We start from the raw sequence: 24,211 nt of genomic DNA, 5'->3' as shown, positions 1-24,211 counted from the left end.
AATGTAATCATCTTAATACATTTATGTCATAAAACCTTCTCTGAAAACTGAAAATCACCTGCGTAATATTGGTCGTGGGTATTTGGTATGTTTTCACATCTGTAACAGATTTGGTACATGCCTTTAATTTACATGTTTTTATGTTGGAGTATTTTCAGAGGCGTTCCGAATCTTTCAGTTTATTTGAAACTTCTATTCACTCTTTGGAAAGTATAATAATGGGTGTGAGCGCAGCTTTCAAGGCAACAGAAATCCAAAAAGAAGATAGCAAAAATAGTATTCAGAGAAAATAAACCAAAAATAACACGCTAGAAGACACAGCAGAGTGAAGGGAATACCCACAGCTGTGGCAACCCTTTCTCAGGGAAAAAGAGCTTTGATGCTGAACAGAGGCCATCTCTCTCTGTCTCAGGCTTGCCAAGAAATAAGCTACAGGGATTTATTCTATTTTTTACCTGTTCTAAGAAAGTAAAAACTTATTCTTAATTTTCAATAGCAAAAATAAAATACAGAACTAAGGCTGTATGGCACAATTCTGCATGTAGGTTTAGACTCAAAGTGGACTGAGAAAAGTCAAGAAGAAAAAAGTTGCAGGAAATTTCAAGAAAAATGTAAAATGAATATTTGTTAGAAATTCTTAAATTAAAAATTTAAGTTAAATGTATGTATTTTTTGTTGTCTCTAATAAGTCAATAACTACAATTGGTTCTAGCTACAAAACCTCTAGTTTAAAATAAAAATGCCTTTGTGTACTCAAGCAACATAGTCTTTGTTCAGATTCAGTTTCCACGGTCACCTTTAAATACTTTTTCATTTTTCAACACTACTATGCATTACATATTTAAAAATAGGATAATATAATAAATGTAAATTAACATTTAAAATTAACATTAGTAGAGGACAAGGTGCCCATAATTTATGGCCTCTATGCTTTGACATTTTTCAGTAATTGTATTTATTTTAAACAGTATGCCCTGTCCATCTTGTGCAAGGATTCTTGTTCCTACCAGAGAGAGACCTTTTCTGTTGACAAAGCCAGAACTGTAAATTGCTTCAGGCTTATTTCTGCCTGTGAGTTGTGTTAATGCCCTCTTCCTGTCTTTACTAGGATTTGTAAATTGAATGTTAATTGGTCATTTCTTTTGCTTTTGAAATTTTGTCTATCTATCTATATACCTATCTATAAATAGAAAATGAGCCACATATACCATATGCATAGACTGATTCTCTTTTCAGTGTTAAAACCTGCTGTCAGCTAACTTCCCTCTTCTATCAACTTCTATCAGCTGGGTGAGCCTCTGCAACTCAGGCCTCTGAGCTGCTCTTTGACAGCACAGGTGTGCCACCACATGAGGTTCTTGCACTTCCATCAGATCAGCCTGGAATGTTGTTCCATCAGACAGTCACTTCCTTCCTCTAAATTTTAGTCAAAATGTCTTTTTCACAAGGGAGATTTCCTAAACCACCTTATCGAAAAATTTACTTCCAACTATTTCTCTTGTTCCCATTGATTGCTTTAATTTTTCCCCTAGCAATTATTGCCTGCTAGCACAATGTTTAACTAATTTGTTTTGTTTATTGTTTATTAAACTTTAGAATAAAGTTCCATGAGGTCAGCTAGTTGAATTTCTTTGTTCATTGAGGTATATCCAGGATCACTATTTGTGCCACATGGGAAGTGATAATACATTTGTTGTTTGACTGAGTGAATTAATCAACAGTTTTTATTCTATAAAGGAAATAATACTATTTTCAAAAGCACATAAATATGCTCATGTAAATATTACTCCCTATACATATGCATTTATAATTGAGTTACTCAAAGTTTTTAGCATCTTCATTTGAAATTCACTCACCCATCTTAATAAGAAACTTTCTCTTTGTTACATAGAATTTCCATACATTGCTTTATCCTCCACAACCTTCTAAGACATATGGGAAAATTCGCAGAAAATTTCAAAGTACAAGTGACTTGACCAAGGTCACAGAACTGGTTTGGAGTTGAGAACTTAACACAAACATTCATAGTATCAATCATTATTTTAGACTGTAAAATATTCCTAATCCTAATCACTCCCAAGAGTTTTAAGAATGCCAAAATATCAAGGGTGACTCTTTTATTTTTTTTCCTTGTACTGGTTATGGACCCCAGAATCTCACACATGCTTGGCAAGTGTTCTACCTCTGAGATACATCCCTAGCCTTTTAAATTTTTAAATTTTGAGACAGTCTTGTTAAATTGCCCCAGCTGGCATAAGACTGGCCATCCTCCTGCTTCACCCTCTCAAGAAGCTGGTTTTACAAGCATATGACACTGCATACAACTAAGGGTGACTCTTTAATTCAAAACATTTTTTTTTCTGAGAAACTGACTTCCCTACAGGGCTTCAAATAGATCCCAAATGTGTTACATGATTAAATACCATATTTTACATTTGTATTATGGGAGAGAGTAGTAGTTAGACCCAACTGTCCTCATCACAGAACTATTTACTCTTTATATTATGGAATCCATAGTATTTATTAACAACAAAGAATTGAAACTATTTTTTCCTATTTGACTTGAAAATATGTTAAAGCATTGGGCAGTGGGCATTAAATTACGGGGAAAAATGACTATTTTTAATATCATCTCTTCAGAAGCATTTAGGCCATAATATCACTCTAATAGATCATGGCATGACTCCAGGCCAGTGTAATGGAGACTCCCAGCAGTGCAATTCTCACATCGAAGAATAAAGGCAAAAGGAAAATCCAGAGATATTTCTTTTCAAAATTCATACACATGTTACATGTTACAGTCTCAGATGATAAAGGCAGAGAGACCCACACATGCAAAATAGTGTTTTCTGAGGTCTCAAAATGAAAAAGATTAACAAGAGCTTCCCAAACTATCCCACTAAAAAGTCTGATAAGCAGGTTGTACCAAAAAAAAAAAAAAAAAAGACCAATTAAGAAATATGGTCTCAAGGTCTGGGGATGTGGCTCAAGTGGTAGCGCGCTTGCCTGGCGTGCATGGGACACTGGGTTTGATCCTCAGCACCACATAAAAATAAAATAAAGATGTTGTGTCCACCGAAAACTAAAAAAAAAAAAATTAAAAAATTCTCTCTCTCTCATTAAAAAAAAATATGGTCTCAAAATCATGAAAATGTTTAAAATAGATTCCCCTAAAAGGCATAAATGGTTTAATTTTAAAAAATCTCTTTTAAAGAATTTATAATTTTAATATATAACTGTATTAAATGTTAGAAGCCTGTCACTCAAGTTAAATACTACAAAGATGCACCAAAATGAAATATGGTAATTAGAAGGCAAAAGCAATGACAAAACAAACCAGAGCTCCCAATAGACATCTGTACCTGATGAGGGGAGCAGAACTTCTTGTCACCAGTCAACCGGTTTCCATCCATGGAGAAAAGAAAGCTTCTTCTTTTGACACTGTCTTCAGATTCAGATTTGGGAAACCTGTCTCCTTCTCTGTTTCCTTCGAGATGCTCCCTCTGTCTTCTTTTCTTTCTCCGATTCCTCCACTCCTTGGCACTTTTGGAGCTTAACTTTGATGCTTCTGAAGAACTTTCCAAGAGCTCTCCCAAGCCACCTATTCCACTGAAATCTCTTGAAGCTGCGGATGCGGCTGCAACTGCCTGTATAAGACAGAGCCAGGTGCTGCTCAGAATGTGTAACTTGGAAGTCAGTTGACCACAGTTCAAGTGCTGTCATTTGAGACTATTAACTATATGTGTGAATTAAGGCTTTTGGGTTTTTATTTTGCTTTGCCAGGAGAGTTTACTTAAAAATAACCCTTCTGTGATAAATAGCATAAATTTATCTGGTACTCTATACATTAAGGCAAGTAAAGTCTGCCCTTGCTCATCTCTGTTGAGATCAACTTCAGTTTAGGGGATGTTTGCTCTTGTAAAGTGTTGTCTGTGTCTTCTACACTTTAAAAGTAAATGCTTTGTTAGTAGTAGTTGCTCCTCTGATCACTATTCCATTTTAGCCAATTGGATTATTTCTCCAATATGTAACTGTCCTTTAAATCCAGGACAAAATACTTTCCTTTTTTTGTGAACTCAAAACTTTTATAGTATCTACTATTTTACCTCTAGATAGAAGTAGTGGGAATGTATTGGCTAGTTTTCCTCCTCACTTATTTGAATGACACTTAGGAATATAGTCTACATCTGTGGGCTTATGTTAATTTCAGAGAATTTATTGTATATCACTTTTTGTTCTAAAATTTAAATATTTACAAATTTATTATTATTTATTGTAAATGATTAACATATCAATAAGTAAATACGTGAACATTTTTTCAAGAGATTATGAGAATTTTTTTCAAATATTTTCTTGCTACATTTCAGCCCTAAGTATTACTAAGCATCTTGAATTTCTGTACCTGCTAATGAAACACAGACAGTTCTGAGGTTAAACATGACAAATGTTTTGTACTTTAATCTATATTAAGAACATGTTTAGACTGGAAATGATTCAGTCATGACTTAGAGAGGATATGAAACAATATGATGTATATCAAAGCTGAATTTTCATTAGGTATGTTCCTGTTTTTAAACAAAACCATAGAAGTGAAAATAATTAAATTATGAAAACACTGATTAAAATTTTCACATTACTAAATAAAAACAACTCTAATTTATCTACCATTTTGTCTCTCTTCCCACATGGACTGTAAATTAGACGGGAATTTTGTCATTGTTTCTTTGCACAGTGACTGGTATGTCATCTGACGTAAAAGGTGCTCAGTAAATTTTTGTAGCATAAAGGTTTCAAAAGCATTTTATTGTCAATTTTCTCAGACACTGGGGTGGGGGGTGACTGGGGGCAGACATGTGAGCCCTGACTTTTCAAGATCTCATAAAAGATGATGGTTTGTAAAGAATGGTTGATAAAATAGCAACTTATTTTAGGAAGGAATAAAGGTAAAACCCATTTACAGCCTCAAAAATACTTTGTGCTTTATTTCTTGCTTGCTGAAAAGAAACAAGTAGTTTTTATTTCTGAATGTCATCTCAAATGAAATATAAAATGTTTGAAACCAAAAAAGCTATCCCGTGGATTTTCTAAGATTAACATGACCTCAGAGGAGCTAACTGTAGTACTAAATATAGTGCTAAATTTATGTGTTAAACTCAGCAACACGAATATTAGTTTATGCCGAGTGCTATATTCACATGGAAAACCTAGATCAAAGACTTGATATAAGACAATGTCTAGCATTTATTTACATCCTAATTTGCAATTCAGATATTTATAAAATTGCATATTATTAGACAACTTTCTTTATGACTATTGATTGGCACTAATACTTCCAATATCATCCATGGTAAAAGATGGGAGATAAGATCTTTTACTACATGACTGCATAAGTATAACAAGGCAAATAAATTAAGCACTTGTCTGTAGTAAGTTACGTTTGCAAAGTACTTGATCCATAGAGGTACATAATATATATGCCATTTTTTGAAGGAGCTAACAAATGTCAACATATATCTTTTATTTTAGCCAAATACAATCCTAATTCTCCTTTCCCCATTATACAGACACATGTACTCAACACACAGAAATATCATTTATCAACTTGTTTGTCCCTAGAAACAAAGGAAGTGGTGGTACTATTCCCTTGCCATAATCATGAAACTCATGTTCATTTAAATCACGTCTGGAATTTGTTTTGCATAAGCATGATTTCCCTATCTATTCTGAGTAGCAGTTCAAATAACTAAAAAACAAAACACGTTTTTTTTAAGGCAACAAAGGTAACCTCCGACACAACACATTTTCTCTGTCACTCATCAACTCATATCTGTCACTTGTTCCACTTTCAGAGATTTGCTGATTCCCTGAAAGGCAGATGTTTCCTGTCATCTCTCATGTCTGCGACACCGCCAATGTCCTGCTTATTTAGAATAATAGCAATTTTTTCACAACCAACTTCCTGAATTCTTCTTGTAACAAATAACAGATTAGTGTTTAATATACTTACACAGGTAAGAACATTTTCTTAGTACATTTCTTTGTGGTTCAAAACAGGCTCCAGAACTTCCTGTCTCTATGTGTCTTCAAAAAAAACCTAATAGTTCTTTCATTTTAAATTTAAAACTCAGGTAAAATCCCATTTAAAACCATGAGACATTAACTGTACCTGTTTCAATTTGACCCCTAATTATTGCATCTCTTAAATGCTATTTCTAGTTTTGTCTTACAACTGACTCCTAAGTATTTTCCTGTCAGACCTATGTAGATCACAATGGGATATGCTAAAGTTGGTCACTATTAGGCATTTAAAGATCATAAATGCCAAACATAATTCCATTGATCTCTAGCAAAGTTTTTATTTTCTTGTAGGATTGGTCTTTTTTCCATCTCTAAAAGTTGCACTTGATTTATGAATCCCCTGAGCTGTACATGTCATGTTTTCATGTCTAAACAATGACTAAAACCACACAAGGACCCTCAGCGGTATTAAATAAAGTGGAAGTGATGCTAGGCTTTGTGAAGTCATTAGCAAAAGAGTCAGTTCTGAAGAGTCATACGTGGTGAGCAAGATTTAGACTATATTGCAGTATGAATAATTCCAGGAGTGCACTAATGCTTTCTAACTCCCTCCTCCCTCCAGCACGAGTTTTGTTTCTGATTCCCTCCTCTGTTTCAGTATTGGCTGTCCACCAGTCATTGTAACCTGTGATATCAAGAAGAAACTAAAATTGATTTGGTACTGTGAAATCACAATAAAGGTTAAAACATTTTTTTCTGGGATCAATTTAAATGTTGTAAAGAAAAAGCTAAGTCAAATCAAGATTCAGTCACTGGAATCTAATAACTGATTATTACGTACATATAATTAACATTTTTTGCTGACTAAATTTTAATAGAGATAATTAGCTTCTTTAAAATTCTACTAGACATAGTGCACTTTTATTTCCAAATTCAAAAAGATGACACTCTTATTAACTGATGTCATATTTTACCTTAAAGAGGCTTCATCTTAGAATAACTTACTCTTTTTGTACTGTTTTCTGTGTAGCATTTTTAAACACATAAACTTGTCTGTGTTTACAAATAATAATATGATAACTTAATGCTTTAATATAAAATTATATGCAGTGTGTAAATATTATTTGTTATAACATTTATTTAAAACTTTGAAATAATAAATGTCTTTACTCTCTAAATAGCTATTTTGCTATCTTACAAATGTCTTTTATTTATAGTTAGATGAAATAAAACTCCCTAAAAATTCCGGATATGAATAAAACTTTTTGGAAAGTATGAGGGATAGTTTATGAGATTCCAAATATTTCAAATTTCTCCATAGTTTCCTTCTAAAATCAATAGAGTAAAATCATATTGCAACTTCTTACTCAGGGTAAGAGGCAAATAGAAAAGCCTGCATTGCGTTCAGCAGGTGCTAACATGATTGAGGTCAGGAATTAGCTAGGCCACTCACTGCCAAGTCCCTGTTTTACCAAAAATGCTTCAAAAAAAGACCAAATATTGTGAATCTTCAAAGTAATTCATAATTGTTAAAAACTTAAACTTCATATACTGCCATTTAAAGAATAAATATATGAATTAATTCATCTGAGAAAAAAATTCTAAAATGTCAGTATATAAAAATATTATTTGGACTTCTGCTTTTGGCCAAGGTAGGGTAATACAGAGCAGCATTGCTTTCCAGACTAAAGGACAAGGAAGGCCTTTGTATGGGCTCCATAAGTGGAAGACACAGAACTAGGTGTCCAGGAACTCTAAGGTGGCTACAGTTCATAGGACAGGCATCTTAGAAGAAAGGGCTGAACAGAGAACTCTGGAGCTCTTCTGAGATCCCTCATGAGTATTGAGAAAAATATTCATCAATGCATGTGTATTAGGCTAAGGATTACAGGAAATGCCACCTACCATGTATACAGAGCCAACGGCGTATGCCTGTTCCTACCAGCGACACAAGTAAAAACTTCATTTTAAATGGGCCATTGAGTAGAGTATTTGGAAATGGCTTCCCTCAGTAGTGTTCAACAATCAGCCTTAGATTAAACGCTGTTCTTGTCCTATTTAGCACCCCCAAAACAAAAATGGTCAGTTTCTGAATTTAAGATTGTCATAAATGTATAAAAGAAAGAATATTTAACCCAAGATGAAGAGGCAACTTAATTGAAACTGACCAATGACCAGCACAGACATTAGAAGTAGCAGACAAGGACATTAAAATATTGCTATAATTGCATTGTGTATAGTGGAATGAGATGGACATCATTACCTTAGGTACATGTATGAAGACATGAATGGTGTGACTCTACTTTGTGTACAATCAGAGAAATGAAAACTTGTGCTTCATTTGTGTACTATGAATCAAAATGCATTCTGCTGTCATGAAAACCAATTCGAATAAATAAATAAATTAATTAATTAATTAAAAATTGCACTGTGTACGTTCAAAATATTAATTATAGACTTAGAAAATAAAAAGAAGATATAGTTTCAATTTTCATTGGTGAAAATGATAATAGCAGAGATTAAAAACACAGTAAATGGCCAGGCATCATGGTGCATACCTGTAATCCTAGCAGCTTGGGAGGCTGGAGCAGGAGGATCGTGAATTCAAAGCCAGCCTCAGCAATTTATCAAGGCCCTAAGCAAATTAGTGAGACTCTGTCTCTAAATAAAATACAAAAGGTGGGGGCAGGAATGTGGCTCAGTGGTAAAGTAACCCTGGGTTCAATTCCTAGTACCAAACACACACACACACACACACACACACACACACGATGGGATTAACAGCACATTAGACACTGCTGAGAAAAGATGATAAACTTGAAGATAGAACAGTAGAAATTAACCAAACTGAAATAGACTAGGTTATTCTAAAACTCATATGGAACTACAAAACAACTTTGAGAAGAAAACTAAAGTTGAAGAGCTAGCATAATCTAATTTCAAGGCATATAAAAAGCTACAGTAATTAAAAGAGTGTGCCATTGGTGTAAGAAAGGCAAATAAACTGGACAGAATAAATCCCCCAGACAGACTAACGTGTGTTAGTCTAACAGACTAACAGAATGCATTTTGATGAAGGTTCAAAGTCAATTTAGTGGAGAAAGGATATTATATTCAATAAGTGTTGTTGGAATATCTCCATATACACATGCAAAAAAAGAATATATAATACTCACACTCTATGCAAAAATTAACTTAAAACAAGTCATTGACCTTCATGTGAAATATACAATGATTTGGATTTATAAGAAAATACAGGAGAAAATCTTTATTTGGCAATAATTTCTTAGATGCAACATGAAAATCATTGAGTTTTTAAAAAGTCAAAAATTATATTAACTAAATAAACTAAAATGAAACATGTGAGGAGGAAGTTGCCTCCATGTTCTTTTCCTTTAAGGGACTGGAAGGTCCTGTGGGACACCTGGCATAAAGAGATTTGTACCTAGGAAGAAAACACTTTATTCAGATCTCTGCTGAGCCTATCTTCTTTGAGAGCCCTCCCAGGGAAATTTTAATTCAGATTAAAAACCTTTGCTTCAAAAAATACAGTTAGTAGATGGGTGCAGTGGCACATGCCTATAATCCCAGTGGCTTGACAGTCTGGAGGATTGTACTGACAGGAGGAATGCCCATTCAAAGCCAGGCTCCGCAATTTAGTGAGGTGCTGTTTGAAAATAAAAAAAAACTATTTAAAAATCTTGGAATGTGTCTCAGAGGTTATATGTGTGTGTGTGTGTATGTGTGTGTGTGTGAGTGTGTATACATATATATTATTTGTGTGTATACATATATATTATTTGTGCACATATATGATGCTTTGCAAATATAATCTCCTAGTAGAGTGTGTGTGTATACAACTGGGAGATTATATTTGCAAAGCATCATATATGTGCACAAATAATATATATAATGAAGGACTTGTACCCAGAATATATAAAGAACATTCAAAACTAAATTCATACAAAACCAAGCCTAACTAAAAACACTAACAAAGAAAGAGTATAGATGAAGTTTTGAACAGTCACTTCATAAAAGAGGTATACAGGTAAAAAATAATAACATGAAAAGCATTAGGAAAATGCAAATTAAAATAGCAATGAGATGCTTATTAGAAGGACCTAAATTAAAAAGACTGCCCATATCAAGTGTTGTCAAATATGTAAAAGAATTGTATCTGCAACTGACATGAATCAGATATTCACAGTCTCTCATGGTCTTCATCTTAAAATACATGTTTTCCCCTGCTCCCTGTTTAGTCCAATACTGTGCTCCTATCCGCATTCCTTAAGACCTGAGTGACCCATTCACTAAACTCCTAACCAAATCAACTTTAATACTAATAAAAATCTGAAATTGGTATTTAGTTTCTTATGATTTCCTAATATCTTGATATGGACTGTAGCAAACAAGTTTTGCAATGCAGATGTCCTGAAGAATGGTTAAGTGTTGGTATACATAATGTCATCTCTTTGATATTAAAAATCAATTAACTTCAGAAGAAAACGGGAAAATTAGAGGTGAAACAATAATAGTTGGAAATGCCACTTATACTTCTTTTTCAAATTAAACTAAAAATTAGATTCCTCCCTCAGTTTCCATGAGGTAACCATATAGTAAACGCTATCTCTAATGCTTTATCTAGCTACTAGCTAATTTCTTGGTAATGTATAGTGTCTAAAGAACTCTTGGGCTGTAACTTCAGAAACAATTTTAAGTTTGAATGATTTTCTTTTTTAATGGTAATTTCTACAGTCAAAATGAGAAGCTAGCTCCAACTTAACCCCTGTGGTACAATAATATTCCTACTAAATAACTGAAACAATAATAAAGCTGTACTTATTTATCACTCTGTACCTGAGCTTCTTCCTGTTGTTTTTTAAGCTGTTCGAGCATCTGCTGAAATTCCGCCTCCTTCTGTTCTGCCTCTTCCAGTGTGGCCTGATTCTGTTCCTCGTAGGCCATGGCCACCACAGCCAGGATCAAATTCACCAAGTAAAAAGAGCCCAAGAAAATCACCAGGACAAAAAATATCATGTATGTTTTTCCAGCAGCACGTAATGTCTAGGGGAGAAAAGAGAAATTTATCAGTATTTTAGAATAGGGTCCCCGAATAAAGATCTAATCGTCACAATTAGAAATCAAGAGATGAATGCTTTTTAATATTCAATTTATTTTGATCAATTTTCTTTTGCTCCTAAAATATGCAAGCATACACACATACGAAAGTAATAATCAAATTATCAGAAGTTTGACCATAGTGCATCTGATATAAATACATTTCACATTAGTGCATCTTGGATATATATTTGAAGGGTGAATAAAGGAGGGTGATAGAACAACGGAGAACACTGGATCTTTCATTTCTTTCAGTGGGGCTCCTCACCCATAGTATCCTCCTCTAAATCTTCTAGAAGAGACACCTTTCTTCCTTCCTCTTTTAGCCTCAATTAATTATGGCTTTAATTTGAAAATTTTGTATAATTGACTTTGTAAAATCCTTTTACATGCTGTTTCTAATCTCCATGACTAGGTTATAAACTCCTTAAAGCCATGAGCATTCTTTGCATTTGCCACAGCCCTTAGCAGAATGCCTTTTATATAAGCAACTCTCCATCTATCTAACTGACTGAGCAGTGAGGATTCTATGCACACTTACTTTATACCAGACCCTTTTATGTATTCCAGAATATTTTAAACAAATATCCATACTTAAAATTTTATATATATTCAAAAAAGATTCTATTCATGTTAATTTGGATCTTACCAACTGATAAAGGTTCTCCCAGTAGTCTTGAGTCATCAGACGGAATAAGGACAGAAAGGCCCAACTGAAGGTGTCAAAGCTTGTGTAGCCGTAGTTGGGGTTCCGGCCAGCCTTCACGCAGATGTATCCTTCTGGACACTGACTATGATAAAGAGGGTTGATAGTAAGGTCAGTATAGAAATTATATCAAGTTCAACCCATCTTGCTTTGTAGGAATTGTCATAACCTGGAATTATGGGCAATGAATTATTTTTTTGCCTTCCACTTTAGAATACTTATGTGCCTGCTCACAGGGAAACTCATCAAATAAAACCCAGAATTACCAGGAAAACCAGAATCAACTTAGGCATAAAGGAACCATATCTACAGACATTTAGAACTGCAGATCTTTGGCTCTGACACCATAATTATTCTTTACAAAGTGGCAATAACAAATAATTAAAAGCTAAATGTCGGAAAACATTCGAAGGGAGAGAAACCACTTAATTAATGGGCTATTTCAATTAGTTCTGTAGAATTATCTAAAATAAAATTTATGATTTATAATAATTCGAGTTTCACAGAAAAACTATGAGAATAGTACAGATCTCCCACATCCTCCATGCCCAGTTTCTAATATGGATACTTTATTATTAACTGAAGTCTAGACTTTATTTCTATTTCTTCAATTTTTCCTCAACATACTTTTTCTATTCCATATATCTTTTTAGTCTCCTCTTGGTTGTATAGTTTTTCAGACTTTCCTTGTCTTTGGCAAACTTGACAGTTTTGAGCACAAGTCAGGTATTTTATAGAATGTCCCAAGGTTAGGATTTATGACATGTTTATTTCATTATTATTTTGGTTATCGATTTTGGGGTGGAAAAATACAGAATAAAAGTACTATTATCCTCTCATCATGCTAAAAGCATGCACTTAATCAATGTCATTTGTCATTGTTGACAACATTGATCACCTGACAGGACATAGTGTTTGCTAGGTTTCTTCACTGTAAGTCTACTTTTTTTCTTTCACTTTTATACTACACTCTTTGGAATAAAGTCAGAATGTGCAGTCCACACTTAAAGAATGCACAGTTATGATCTCCTTAAAGGCAGTATATGCATAAAATTTATTTGGAATTCTGCATGGAATATTTGTCCATTATCACTTATTTATTTATTTGATTACTTATTCACATCAATTCATAGTCATGAATATTCATTTTATACTTTGAATTAAAATGTAATATTTACTTGCTCAATTTTTCAAACTTTGGTCATTACCAGCTTTTATTGTTGATATTTGTACCAGTCTGATATACCCATTGGCTGCATATTTTGTTTTTATTTATTTATTTTTTTCTTAGCACTTTTGTACTTCCTGACCTTACAAGATGCTATAGGTTCATTTTATTTTCCACACTAGTTCTTTAATTAACCATTTCTCCAAGGATTCCCATTTCCTTTTATTGGAGAACAGTATTAAAAACCAAGGTCAGATGTTAGCTGGGTGTTTGTTGCTACTAAGATCTCATTGCTTCTAGTGCTTCTTACCTCTCAGAACAAGGTCACATATATGCTAACTTGTGATGTATGCACACACACAAATACATAAATCATTTGTGTTAAGAGTAAGCTAAACTTGAGGTTATGCTCATGTCTCCAATTCAAATCCACTACCACAGGATCATTCTAGACTCCTCCCTTTATTTGAAATGTGTCACTGCAAAAGTGAGAAATCTGCCTCCTACTATCCACTATCCACTTGCTTAATTGTTCTATACCAGTACACATGCATAGTAGTTTTAGGATTATCAGTTCATACCACCAAGAGCAATGACTTTATCCACTAGAGTACTGTTCCTTGGCCCTTTATTCTCACAGACCCTGTTCATTTCTAGAGTGACTTAGGATAGCACATTATTATGCCACTTCCTTTAGTCAAATGGTTTCATACATTCATAATATATTTAAATAGTCTTTTCATATTTATTATTTCATCCTGGGATCCCTAAACATTACAAAGGATTTTTTAAAATGATTTGTGTATGTTAAGGTTTACTCTTTGTTCTGTGAGTTTTGGCAAATGCATAATGTTTTTTATTCACCATTACAGTCATAAAATACTTTCTCTACCCTCAAAATCCCACATGCTTCACTTACTCACTTACTTAACCCTTAAGCATGAACCCCTATAAACACTGATTTTGTTCTCATCTGTACTGTTCTCTTTTCCAAAATGTCAATATATTTGGAATCATATCATGTATGTTTATCAGGTTGGCTTTCTTTAAACACAGAAGCATGCATTCAGATTCATTAAAGTCTTTTTTTTTTTTTGTCTTGATAGCTCATTTTTAAAATCACTGAATATGTCACTGTATGTAACAGTAATGTATTTATTCATTCATATATTAAAAGATATCCAGATCGCTTCCAGGTTTTAGTGATTATGAACACAACTGTTATAAATATTCACTTACAGGTTTGGTATAGATATATCATTATATTGGGTGGCTGAAAATCTAATAGTGCAGTTTTCTGATCATCTGGTAAAAATTGTGATTATTTTGTGAGACTCCACCAAACTCTTTTGCATTCCCACTAGCAATAAGGGAGAATTCCTGTTATTCTGCATCCACATGTTGGTACACCAAGAAGTTGATATTGCCAGTATTTTGGAGATTTTAGTCACTGTAATATGTATACAATGGAAACTCATAGATGTTTAAATTTGTAGTTGCCTACTAACAAATAATGTTGACCATCTTTTTGTATTTTACTAGCCATCTGTATATATACTTTGGTGAGTTGTATGTTCAGGATGTTTTTGTCATTTTTGAATTGGGTTATTTATTTCCTCGTTATTGAGTTTAAGAGTTTCTTTGTATATTTTGAGTGTAGGTCCTTTATCAGATTTGGGTTTTGTAAATATTTTCTTCTATCATGTGCTTTGTCTCTTCATTTTCTTAAGAATGTGTTTGCAGAACAGAAGATTCTAACTTTAATAAAGTCAATTTATCACCTTTTTTATTTCATGGACTGTGCTAATTGGTTTTATATTTAATAACCAATCTCAAATTTATGTAGATTCTCCTATATTTTCTTTAAAAAGTTTTATATCTTACACTTAAATGCATAATCTATTTTGAGTAAGTTCTGTTGCAGATTTATGTTCTGTTTTAGTTTTGTTTCTTTAATTTGTTCTAGCATCATTGGTTGAAAAGATTTTGTTTACTCTATTGAATTACATTTGCTTGCTTCTTTGTCAAAAAATTGGTTGACTATATTTTTACATGACTATTTTTGGGTTTTGGGTTCTGTTTCATTGATCTATATTCCAGTTATTTTTTTTAACCAATAGTATGTTATTTTTATTACTGTGACCTTATATGAAGTCTTGAAACTGGGTAGATATTTTTAGAATTTTGACATTTAACAATAGAGTGACTATCAATTTTACCATGCAAATTTCTTAACCCATAGTAGGTATTTATTAAAGAGAAGTGATTATTATGTTTTCATAGGAATAAAATATGCATTAACTAGCCTTATCCAAACATTTATCTAGTCTTTTGAGTTAACCATAATAATAAATAATAGCATTAGTTACAATCCTATTATAAGCTTATGATATTATAAATTGTAATGCTTATGATAGAGCCTGTTCTAGTACAAATGCTTTATGTATATTAAATAAATATTCATCACAACAACTTTAAGAGTGGACTATATTACTCTTCCAAGTTTAGAGATATATAAATTGAAGTAACCAAGAGTTTAGTACACTTGCAAGTTCAAAGAACTTGCAGACTGTGGAGTTAGAATTTGAACCTAGAATCCATGCTCTTATCTATTACATTCATGTACCAAAACTGTCAGGAAAAAAAAAATTCCCCAAAGCTCTATCTATAGGACTAATATGTACTTCCATTGATGCTCTTAGATTTTATGACCACACCAATTTTCTGTTCTAAGAGGCCCTAAAATATGTTCAAGTTTTATGGCCTCTGAGTCACCTACTATTTGTTTTTCTTGCTTTTAAAACATTATCTGTCTTGATTTAAAATTAATTTTTCGTACTTTTGGGAAAATATGTTAAATGTGAGAGATTAGAAGGATGACTAAGATATCAAAGGATCTCTCATTGCAGAATGTAACCAAATAGAAGTAGTTTTCTGGCTCAGACTTGGACATACCTTTGGCTCTTTGCTCAAAGATTCATACGATTTTAAGAATACCTGAATTTTCAAGGCATTTTCTTGAAATATATGGCATCCTAAAGACATACTCTTTTCTGGATTTTTTTTTTTTTTTTTTTTGCCACAACAAAACTTACTTCATCAGTACAAACGCACATTAACAAAAATGTGCCCACCTTGTGTTCTTTTCCTCTGCTTCCTAAATAATCCTGATGGGTTTACAGAAAAAGCTGACTCTGGGCCTTTCACTCATTGGAGAAATACATTAGGTACATCCTGAGTGTACATTCTGGAGAAAACATCTTTATCCAAAGGAATGATTTTTCAAAGGCTGTGAGTTTAGGGTCAATGGTAATTCAGAAAGTCACCCAAGGCCCTTGCTAGGTAGACATGCTCTCATTATTTATATGTAAATATCCTTTTGTATTTTTTCCTGACTTTCATTTTCTTTTTGTTTTGTTTTCTTTCTTTCTTTTCATAAGATTCGACATCTTTTTTTTTTAAAGAATTGTATTCCTTACCCTGCATCTGAGCCATTTCCACAGAGTAAAGGATCTTTTTGTCCATCCAAAACATAAAAGTGACCTGTTAATATAAAAAATAAACTCTTTTCATTTCATCAGTCATACTCACACTAAATAAAATCCCCAAATTTGTTTCAGTTATTTTCTACATGCTCATTAATGTACTTAACCAGACTCCTAAAGCACAAGCAGTAAAATCAAGAAATCAATAAATGGGATGAATCCAAATTAAAAAGTTTTTTCTCATCAAAGGAAACAATCAAGAACATGAAGAGAGAGCCTACAGAGTTGGAGAAACTCTTTACCACACACACATCAGATAGAGCACTAATCTTCAGGATATATGAAGAACTTAAAAAAAAAAAAAAAAAAACACCAAAAAACTCCAAATAACCCAATCAATAAATGGGCAAAGGAACTGAATAGACACTTCACAGAAGAAGAAATACAATGGTCAACAAATATATGAAAAAAAAAATGTTTAAAATTTCTATTGATTAAAGAAATACAATTTAAAATATACAGAAATTCTATCTCATTCCAGTCAGAATGGCAGTTCTCAAGAATACAAGTAACAATAAATGTTGGCGGGGATGTGGGGAAAAGTGTACACTCATACATTGCTGGTGGGACTGCAAATTGGTGTGGCCACTATGGAAAGCAGTATGGAGATTCCTCAGAAACCTTGGAATGGAACCACTGTTTGACCCATTTATCCTGCTCCTCAGTTTATACCCAAAGGACTTAAACTCAGCATACTAAGTGATGCAGGTGCATCAATGTTTATAGCAGCTCAATTCACAATAGCTAAACTCTGATGCCCTTAAACAGATGAATGGATAAAGCCAAACCCCCCAAACCAAAGGCCAAATGTTTTCTCTGATAAGTGGATGCTAATTCATAATGGAGGGTGGTGGGGAAGAATGAAAAAAACTTTGGATTGTGCAGAAAGGTGTGAGGGGAAGGGATGGGTTGTGGAGATGGGAAGGACAGTGGAATGAGATGGACATTATTATCCTATATACATGTATGATTACACTTCTGGTGTGACTCTACACTATATTCAGCCAGAGGAATGAAAAGTTGTGCTCCATTTGTGTACAATGTGTCAAAATGCATTCTACTGTCATGTATTAGAATAAGGTTTTTAAGAAAGTACCTTCACAAAATCTCAACTATCTATAGTTGCAAACTCATTGAGCAACACTAAGGTTAACATATGTGGTAATACTTCTTACTGTCATCTCCAATGTAATCTTTCCAATTAAATGTGCTCATTGTGACATTAACAAATGTCCCATTTGAATCCATTGTGCCATTGAAGTAGGAAGTGGTGTTGGTTTCAAAGGCAGAATCATTTGGGGGCCATTGCAAACATTTATTCCTCAGGTTGCCCATGAACAGCTGCAGTCCAATTAGAGCAAACACGCTCAGACAGAACACAGTCAGAATCATGACATCTGAGAGCTTCTTCACTGACTGGATCAGGGCCCCCACGATGGTCTTCAGACCTGAGAAGAAATAACTCAATTGAGGAAGAGTGTCATAAACCATGATTTTTTTTTCTCACAAGCTGCACACACTCCTATTTCCCCACAAAATATTGCTTGGCCATGTACACACCAAAGCTTTATGGACAGCCTTATGATCTGGAAAGTAGATGTAGCGCAGACTTTCAATATGAACAGTGTGCTTTCTGGAGGTTCAAAATTAAAGTTAAAGTATATAGGCAGGAAGTTTTGCTTGTGCGGTTTTATGTGCTGCCATATAAAAGACAAAGTTGCAGTTTTGTTTTTCCTTTCGGATTCTGTGTTTCATGAGGCTATTTCCCTCCAACCCATTGTTTACACTAGCCTCCAAGTAGCAGTGATTTAGAGGAGAAAAGAATTTTAAGATACAGAAATCCCATGCAATGTGGATGCTTTTCCATATAATCTTTTCTCCTTTATCAAAGAAGATCTATTTTTTAAATAGATCTGCAGTGAATGGTAAAATACAAATCAGTAAGCCATGGTAGCAAAGCTTCATCAGAATGCAAGAGACAAAACTTTGCATCATATGCAAGAGAGAGAAGTGGGGGGGGGGGGACAGAGAGAGCACAAAACCAGTAATATCTTTTTTTTTTTTTTTTTTAGTAGATGTCTCATGCAAATTTTTGTTAAACTCAAAGGCTGACTTTACAAAGAAGCAGAAATTACTAAAATGTTAGGAAATAAACTGACATTGAAACATTATTTGGCATTCCTTAATGTATCCAATGAGCAATAAGCAACAAGGTTAATTGCATACATTTGATATCAACCTGAATATTATTGTAGTGTATATAAAGTCAGCCTCGGTGTTTAACCTAGCTCTCACCTGGAATCACTGAAATAGTTTTCAATGCTCGGAGAACTCTGAATGTTCTCAATGCTGAGACATTGCCCAGGTCCACAAACTCTGTCACATATCTGTAATAGGGGAGTTCACACACAAACACAATAACACACAAGAAAAGTTGGAGATATAAGGGGCCTATCACCTTACACCAGTTTCTTCTTACCTGGAATTACAGAAATAGTTTTCAGAGCTCGCAAGACTCTGAAAGTTCGAAGAGCTGAAACATTGCCTAGGCTTACAAATTCTGTTACATACCTGTAGAATTAAATCAGAGTTACTGATAGTTTTGGAAAATTTCATACTAAAGAAATAATTAATGCTGGATTTGGCATATATAGCCCCTTGAGTTAAATAAACAGAATTGCCATAGACCTCAGGGTGGCATCTGCTGAAGGGTGCCTTTAAGGAAAAAAAAAATTGTTGTTTTATTTCTGTGTAGGTTTCACTAATATGGATACTTCTGTTTGCAAAACCAATCAAAGTACAGTTGTAGCTATTAAATTTTAGTCAATGAATAACTTCATTTTGATGAAGATAAATACTGTGACATCAGAGTAATTCCATTTATTGCTCATTTAGTAAATCTATTTACCTTGCAATATGTATTCTCAAAATACATGAGGCATATAGCTAACTTGACTAACATGAAAGCTCTACATTCATGATATGTCTCAATATCCTGGTTTATGCTGTAACTATTGCCATTCCTTTGAAATTATAAAATTTTGAAAATTACTCACGCCATCACAATGACACTGAAATCCAGCCAGTTCCATGGATCACGAAGGAATGTAAAATCTTCTAAACAAAACCCTCTTGCCAAGATTTTTATAAATGACTCAAAGGTATAGATCCCAGTGAATGTGTACCTAGGAAAAGCATCCAAACCAAAATTAATAATTTAATTTGAACTGCTAAAACACATGTTTTCAAGTATATGAAATCCTTCTTGTATGTGTGTGTTTTTTTTTCAATTCACTAAACTTTTATTCTGGATTTCTATGTCAAAGAATCTTCTAGTCTAATTAATCTTATTGGACTAAGTAAAAGGTTAAAGTGAAGAGAAAACATATTCTTCAGGCATCTGTTCTTGTTATACTTTTTGGATTTTAGAAAAACAGTTTCATGTATTTTGTGGATAATCAATAGGCTTGATTCTCTAGAACAGAAATGTCCAACAGAAATATAATGTAAGCCACAAAGGTGATGTGCTATTTCCCAGTGGCCAAATTACAAAGTCAGAAGGAGCAAGTGAACTTAATTTCCATGTTATATTTTGATGAAATCAATATATCCGAAATATCATCATTTCAAAGGTAAAGCTAGCCAAATTCAATAGCAACATGAGGCTGATGACTCCTTCATTGGACAGAACTCTATAGGCAACATAGCTTGGATTCACTTGTATGAAAATGTTTCTATCTATTCAAATTTCATGATGATTAGATTCATTTAGGTTTATTTTATGTGTCTTTATATGGAAAATATACTTCGTTTTTTTGTCATTAAGGGTCAGGCATAATTATAAAACTACCCACCTCTCCTGTCTCTTTTTATCTCACCATATATAATTGTATATATATATATATATATATATATATATATATATATATATATATATGTATATATGTTTATAGTCACAAGAAATGATTCAGTTCTCTGGTATGTTGTATGTGTCTATATTTATATAGTTACCAAAATTCACAGTTAAAAAAAATTCTTTAACTTTTCATCAGCTACTATCTCTTTTCAACTCACTGGGTCAAATCATTTAACTCTTGCTTAAATTCCAATTTCAGCCTCCAAAATGATGGAAGACTTTTGTTTGCTATCCAATGTAGTTCATTTTTCCTTTGAGCATTGACAATAAAGTTATTTTTGTTTCTGTTTCTTCCAGAAATAGCTGAGGGTACTCATTTTTAAATATTGTGTTCTTTAAAAGTCCAATCTCAGTCTATTTTTAAGAATAATACTTCACTCAAGTCACAAAGATTTCATTTGCTCTTATTAAAATCCATTGTACCTCCAGTCTACCAGTGTGTCATATGTGCATAATGTTGGGATAGGTATTTGTAACTTTCTTCTGCAGAAAGTTTTCTCATATGACGGAACAAAGAAATCGTAGAAAAATGTATGCAGAAAGATTCACATCTTGTTTTCCTAAGTATATTCTCTTCCATTTTTCTTGACAACTCAATTGTTTCAGGAGCAATAAGTATAATTCCTATCTTTGCATAATTATGAAGTAGCTGACTACTAGGAGAACATGTATTTGACAATCCCAAACTTACGTGTACTTGCACTTTTGTTTGGATCATTGTGTACTAAATATAATCACTGTGACATTTCCATTTGGAGAGATATGTGTTCTTTTAAAAGGACTTAGAGACACATTACATATATGTCCTATTTGTCATGTTAGGGGTTAATGCTCTTATCTATTCTTAGGCAGTTTGTGAAATTACTCTGAGAGAGATTAAAGTCTTCTGATCTTGTTTTAGGAAATGTAATCTATATGGGGACATATAGAGTAGGTAGTGCACGAAAGAGATTTAGAACTGAACTATGAGAAAGAGCTTTACATAGAACAGGTATTCAAAGTGCTTATTAACAAACTAGATTGGACAGGCATGTAGGAATTAGGAGACCTGGATCTTTCTTGGCTCAGCCCTTACTAGACTCCTAATCTTGCTGTCTCTTCCATCCATGTGACAGGATTGTTTTTGTTTTTATTATTCTTTTCTTCTGTGATTATGGAATCTATAGCAGGGCCCTACCTTACATAATACTCTCCTCACTATACTATATCATCCTGAGGCTATTTTGGGTATGTCACATCTTTGTACAGGAACCATTTCCAATTTCAATGGCTTCTGTTTTCATCTCAGAACTGAATTGTTTTATCTTCTCATTTGACTCTAGGTTTTTGTTTTTGTTTATTTATGCAGTAACCACTACTGTTTTGCTTCTTTTCCTGATACCTTGCTGTCAAGCTACTTGAGATAATTGATCAGAAAACTTGCACAAAGTTTTCTAACTGAAAAATGCAGTTCAAAATTTCTGTAATGCTGACTATTTCATAATGGATTAAAATGTCTGTAAGTTAATACTATTCTGTTTAAAAAAGATATATATATATAAAATACCACCCTTACCTATTTTTCATTAATTTAATACAAATAAATGAAATTTATACAGGTTTAAATGCTTCAATAATTCCTGCTGGGAAAGAACATACAGAAGTTTTATATAGCTATGTCTATTTTGTTAACTCCAGAATCACAAATGGTAACTAATAGCTCTGTTAAATTGCCTGCATCAACAATAGAACTGGATTCTTTATGACAAGACCTTCTAGAAAGCATTTTCAAACTACTATTTTTTAAAAATTTTTCAACATGTTAAATCACTGACAAACAGTGGCTTAGAATAGAATATTAAATTCTAATAGAAATCTTCAAAAATGGTTAGAAATAAAAAATGACAGTGTTTGCTTTAATATTTTATTTCCATTGGACATTACTTTATAAAAATAAAAAGTGTATTCAAATTTTCACTGAATAGATCAAATATCTGGCCATTGTATTATTTATACATAAATAGTCTATATGACCTAAATACCTTCCATTTCACTAAAAAGCATATTTCTTTGATACAAACAATCTCATATATGACTGACAAGAGAATAATGTGATAATATAGAAATTGTGCTACTTCATATTGATGTTTTGAAACAATGAGGAACATTTTATTTTCTAAAAGTTAAATAGAAAATCTCTAGAAATTAAAAGTACTTTAAAGTGAAAGATCAATGGAAGCATTTCTTTTAGTGCATAAAAACCGATGTGATTCTGCAACTTGTATTTGGGGTAAAAAATGGGAGTTCATAACCCACTTGAATCAAATGTATGGAAGATGATATGTCATGAGCTGTGTAATGTTTTGAACAACCAATTAAAAAAAAAAAAAAAAGGGCTAGGTTAGGGATCTCAAGAAATAACATGCTTTGGCTTTTCCTATTGATTCTGTTAAAATACTGAATCAACTGTTTTAACAAATGTTTAAACAGATGCCCCTGGTCTTTCTCTCAAAGGGAGAAAGAATGAGACAGCCAGGATCTGAGGCTGCTCAGGACTATATCTATAATGTGTAACAATGATTGAGTCTTAACTTTAAGATGTAAATGATTGTTTTAGTGGATGCTAATTGATAGCCTCTTTTAAATGGGTACTATCATGAATTTGTTGGGAAAAAAAAAAAAAACTTACCTCAAAGAAGAAAAACTCCCCCAAAGAACATTCCTTATCTTCTTTCATATTATGGAAATATAACTTTTCTTAGAAGTATTTAGCCTGACTTCAAAAAGTGGAAATGGTAAGTCAGACCATAACCACAAGGACAGAGCTAGAGAATACATGTGTGCATTTCTCATTCCAGTAAGTTTTTCCTACTTACTCTACATTCTTTGTCCAATCAGGAGGGTTACTCAAAGTCATGAATACACAGTTGGTCAAAATGGTGCACATGATAAGCATGCTGAATAAGGTAGATTATAGTTAAGGAATAATTGTTAGTTTGTTTTCATGGATATTTAAAAATGATCCAAAACACACACACACACACACACACACACACCAAAATTTATCAACACAATGTAACTCGAAAATCAATCTTATTTATTAGTATTAAGACAATGGTAAAAAATAATAATAAACTCTAAAGCCTGTCACATGGTCTTGGTCTATTCTTTTTGAAATTTTACATCATATGCTCACAAAACTTAATTAAGCATTTGAAGCAAATGAGAAATATTTTTCATTCAAGTCAGTTCTGTGAAGTTGTAGTAGAAGGGCAACTCACCATTTTTTAGGTTTATAGTATGATATAAGTGGAATCATTGCACTTCTGATCTAACTAAAAAACTCCATGGGGACAATAGGTTAACGAATGCAATATGCAAACCTGAGAAATATAAGCACAATATTTTCAAAGATCACCTTGAGAACTCTACTGTAGGGAGATTCTCCTTGTAGTGATGTAACTCATTCCTTTATAATTCACAACATAATAAAATTTTGTGTCAATAAGGTAACATTATTTGCTAATGTTTTTGTTTTCACTTTAAATTCTAGGGGAACCCAAAAGGCCATCTAGCTATCCTCCTGCATCTGGTCCACATCATTCCAAACCAGTAAAGAAGTGTTGTGAAGAATCAACTGTAATCATTTCTTTTGGTATTTCAATACAGACCTCACTGCAAGAAGTTTATGATTATATTGAGATAAATATCGTATTTAGAAAATATACTTTACTTTCCAGTATAAACCCAGAATGAGAGAA

General features: G+C 33.1%; 1 protein-coding gene across 8 annotated transcripts in view; it reads right to left on the bottom strand.

Moving 5' to 3' along the window:
• LOC114101146 (sodium channel protein type 3 subunit alpha) overlaps positions 1-24,211 on the bottom strand; it is a 77,312-nt gene that overhangs the window by 45,900 nt on the left and 7,201 nt on the right. For 3 of the 8 annotated variants that reach the window (XM_071619385.1, XM_027946053.2, XM_027946060.2), the window contains exons 3-10: positions 23,327-23,416; positions 19,612-19,740; positions 19,035-19,126; positions 17,731-18,003; positions 16,490-16,553; positions 11,786-11,927; positions 10,876-11,082; positions 3,363-3,647 (exon numbers count right to left, since the gene is read on the bottom strand). In XM_071619385.1, coding sequence (XP_071475486.1) covers positions 3,363-3,647; positions 10,876-11,082; positions 11,786-11,927; positions 16,490-16,553; positions 17,731-18,003; positions 19,035-19,126; positions 19,612-19,740; positions 23,327-23,416 — 1,282 coding nt within the window. Of the gene's footprint in view, positions 1-3,362; positions 3,648-10,868; positions 11,083-11,785; positions 11,928-16,489; positions 16,554-17,730; positions 18,004-18,850; positions 18,943-19,034; positions 19,127-19,611; positions 19,741-23,326; positions 23,417-24,211 lie in introns of all 8 variants that reach the window. The other 5 variants (XM_027946048.2, XM_027946052.2, XM_027946059.2 and 2 more) reach the window with 3 other exon arrangements.

The sequence above is a fragment of the Marmota flaviventris genome, chromosome 11 (assembly GCF_047511675.1).
Source record: "Marmota flaviventris isolate mMarFla1 chromosome 11, mMarFla1.hap1, whole genome shotgun sequence".
In the NCBI taxonomy this organism is placed as follows: Eukaryota; Metazoa; Chordata; class Mammalia; order Rodentia; family Sciuridae; genus Marmota; species Marmota flaviventris.
Note: the sequence above shows the minus strand (reverse complement) of the source record. Positions and strands in the feature narration are given on the sequence as shown.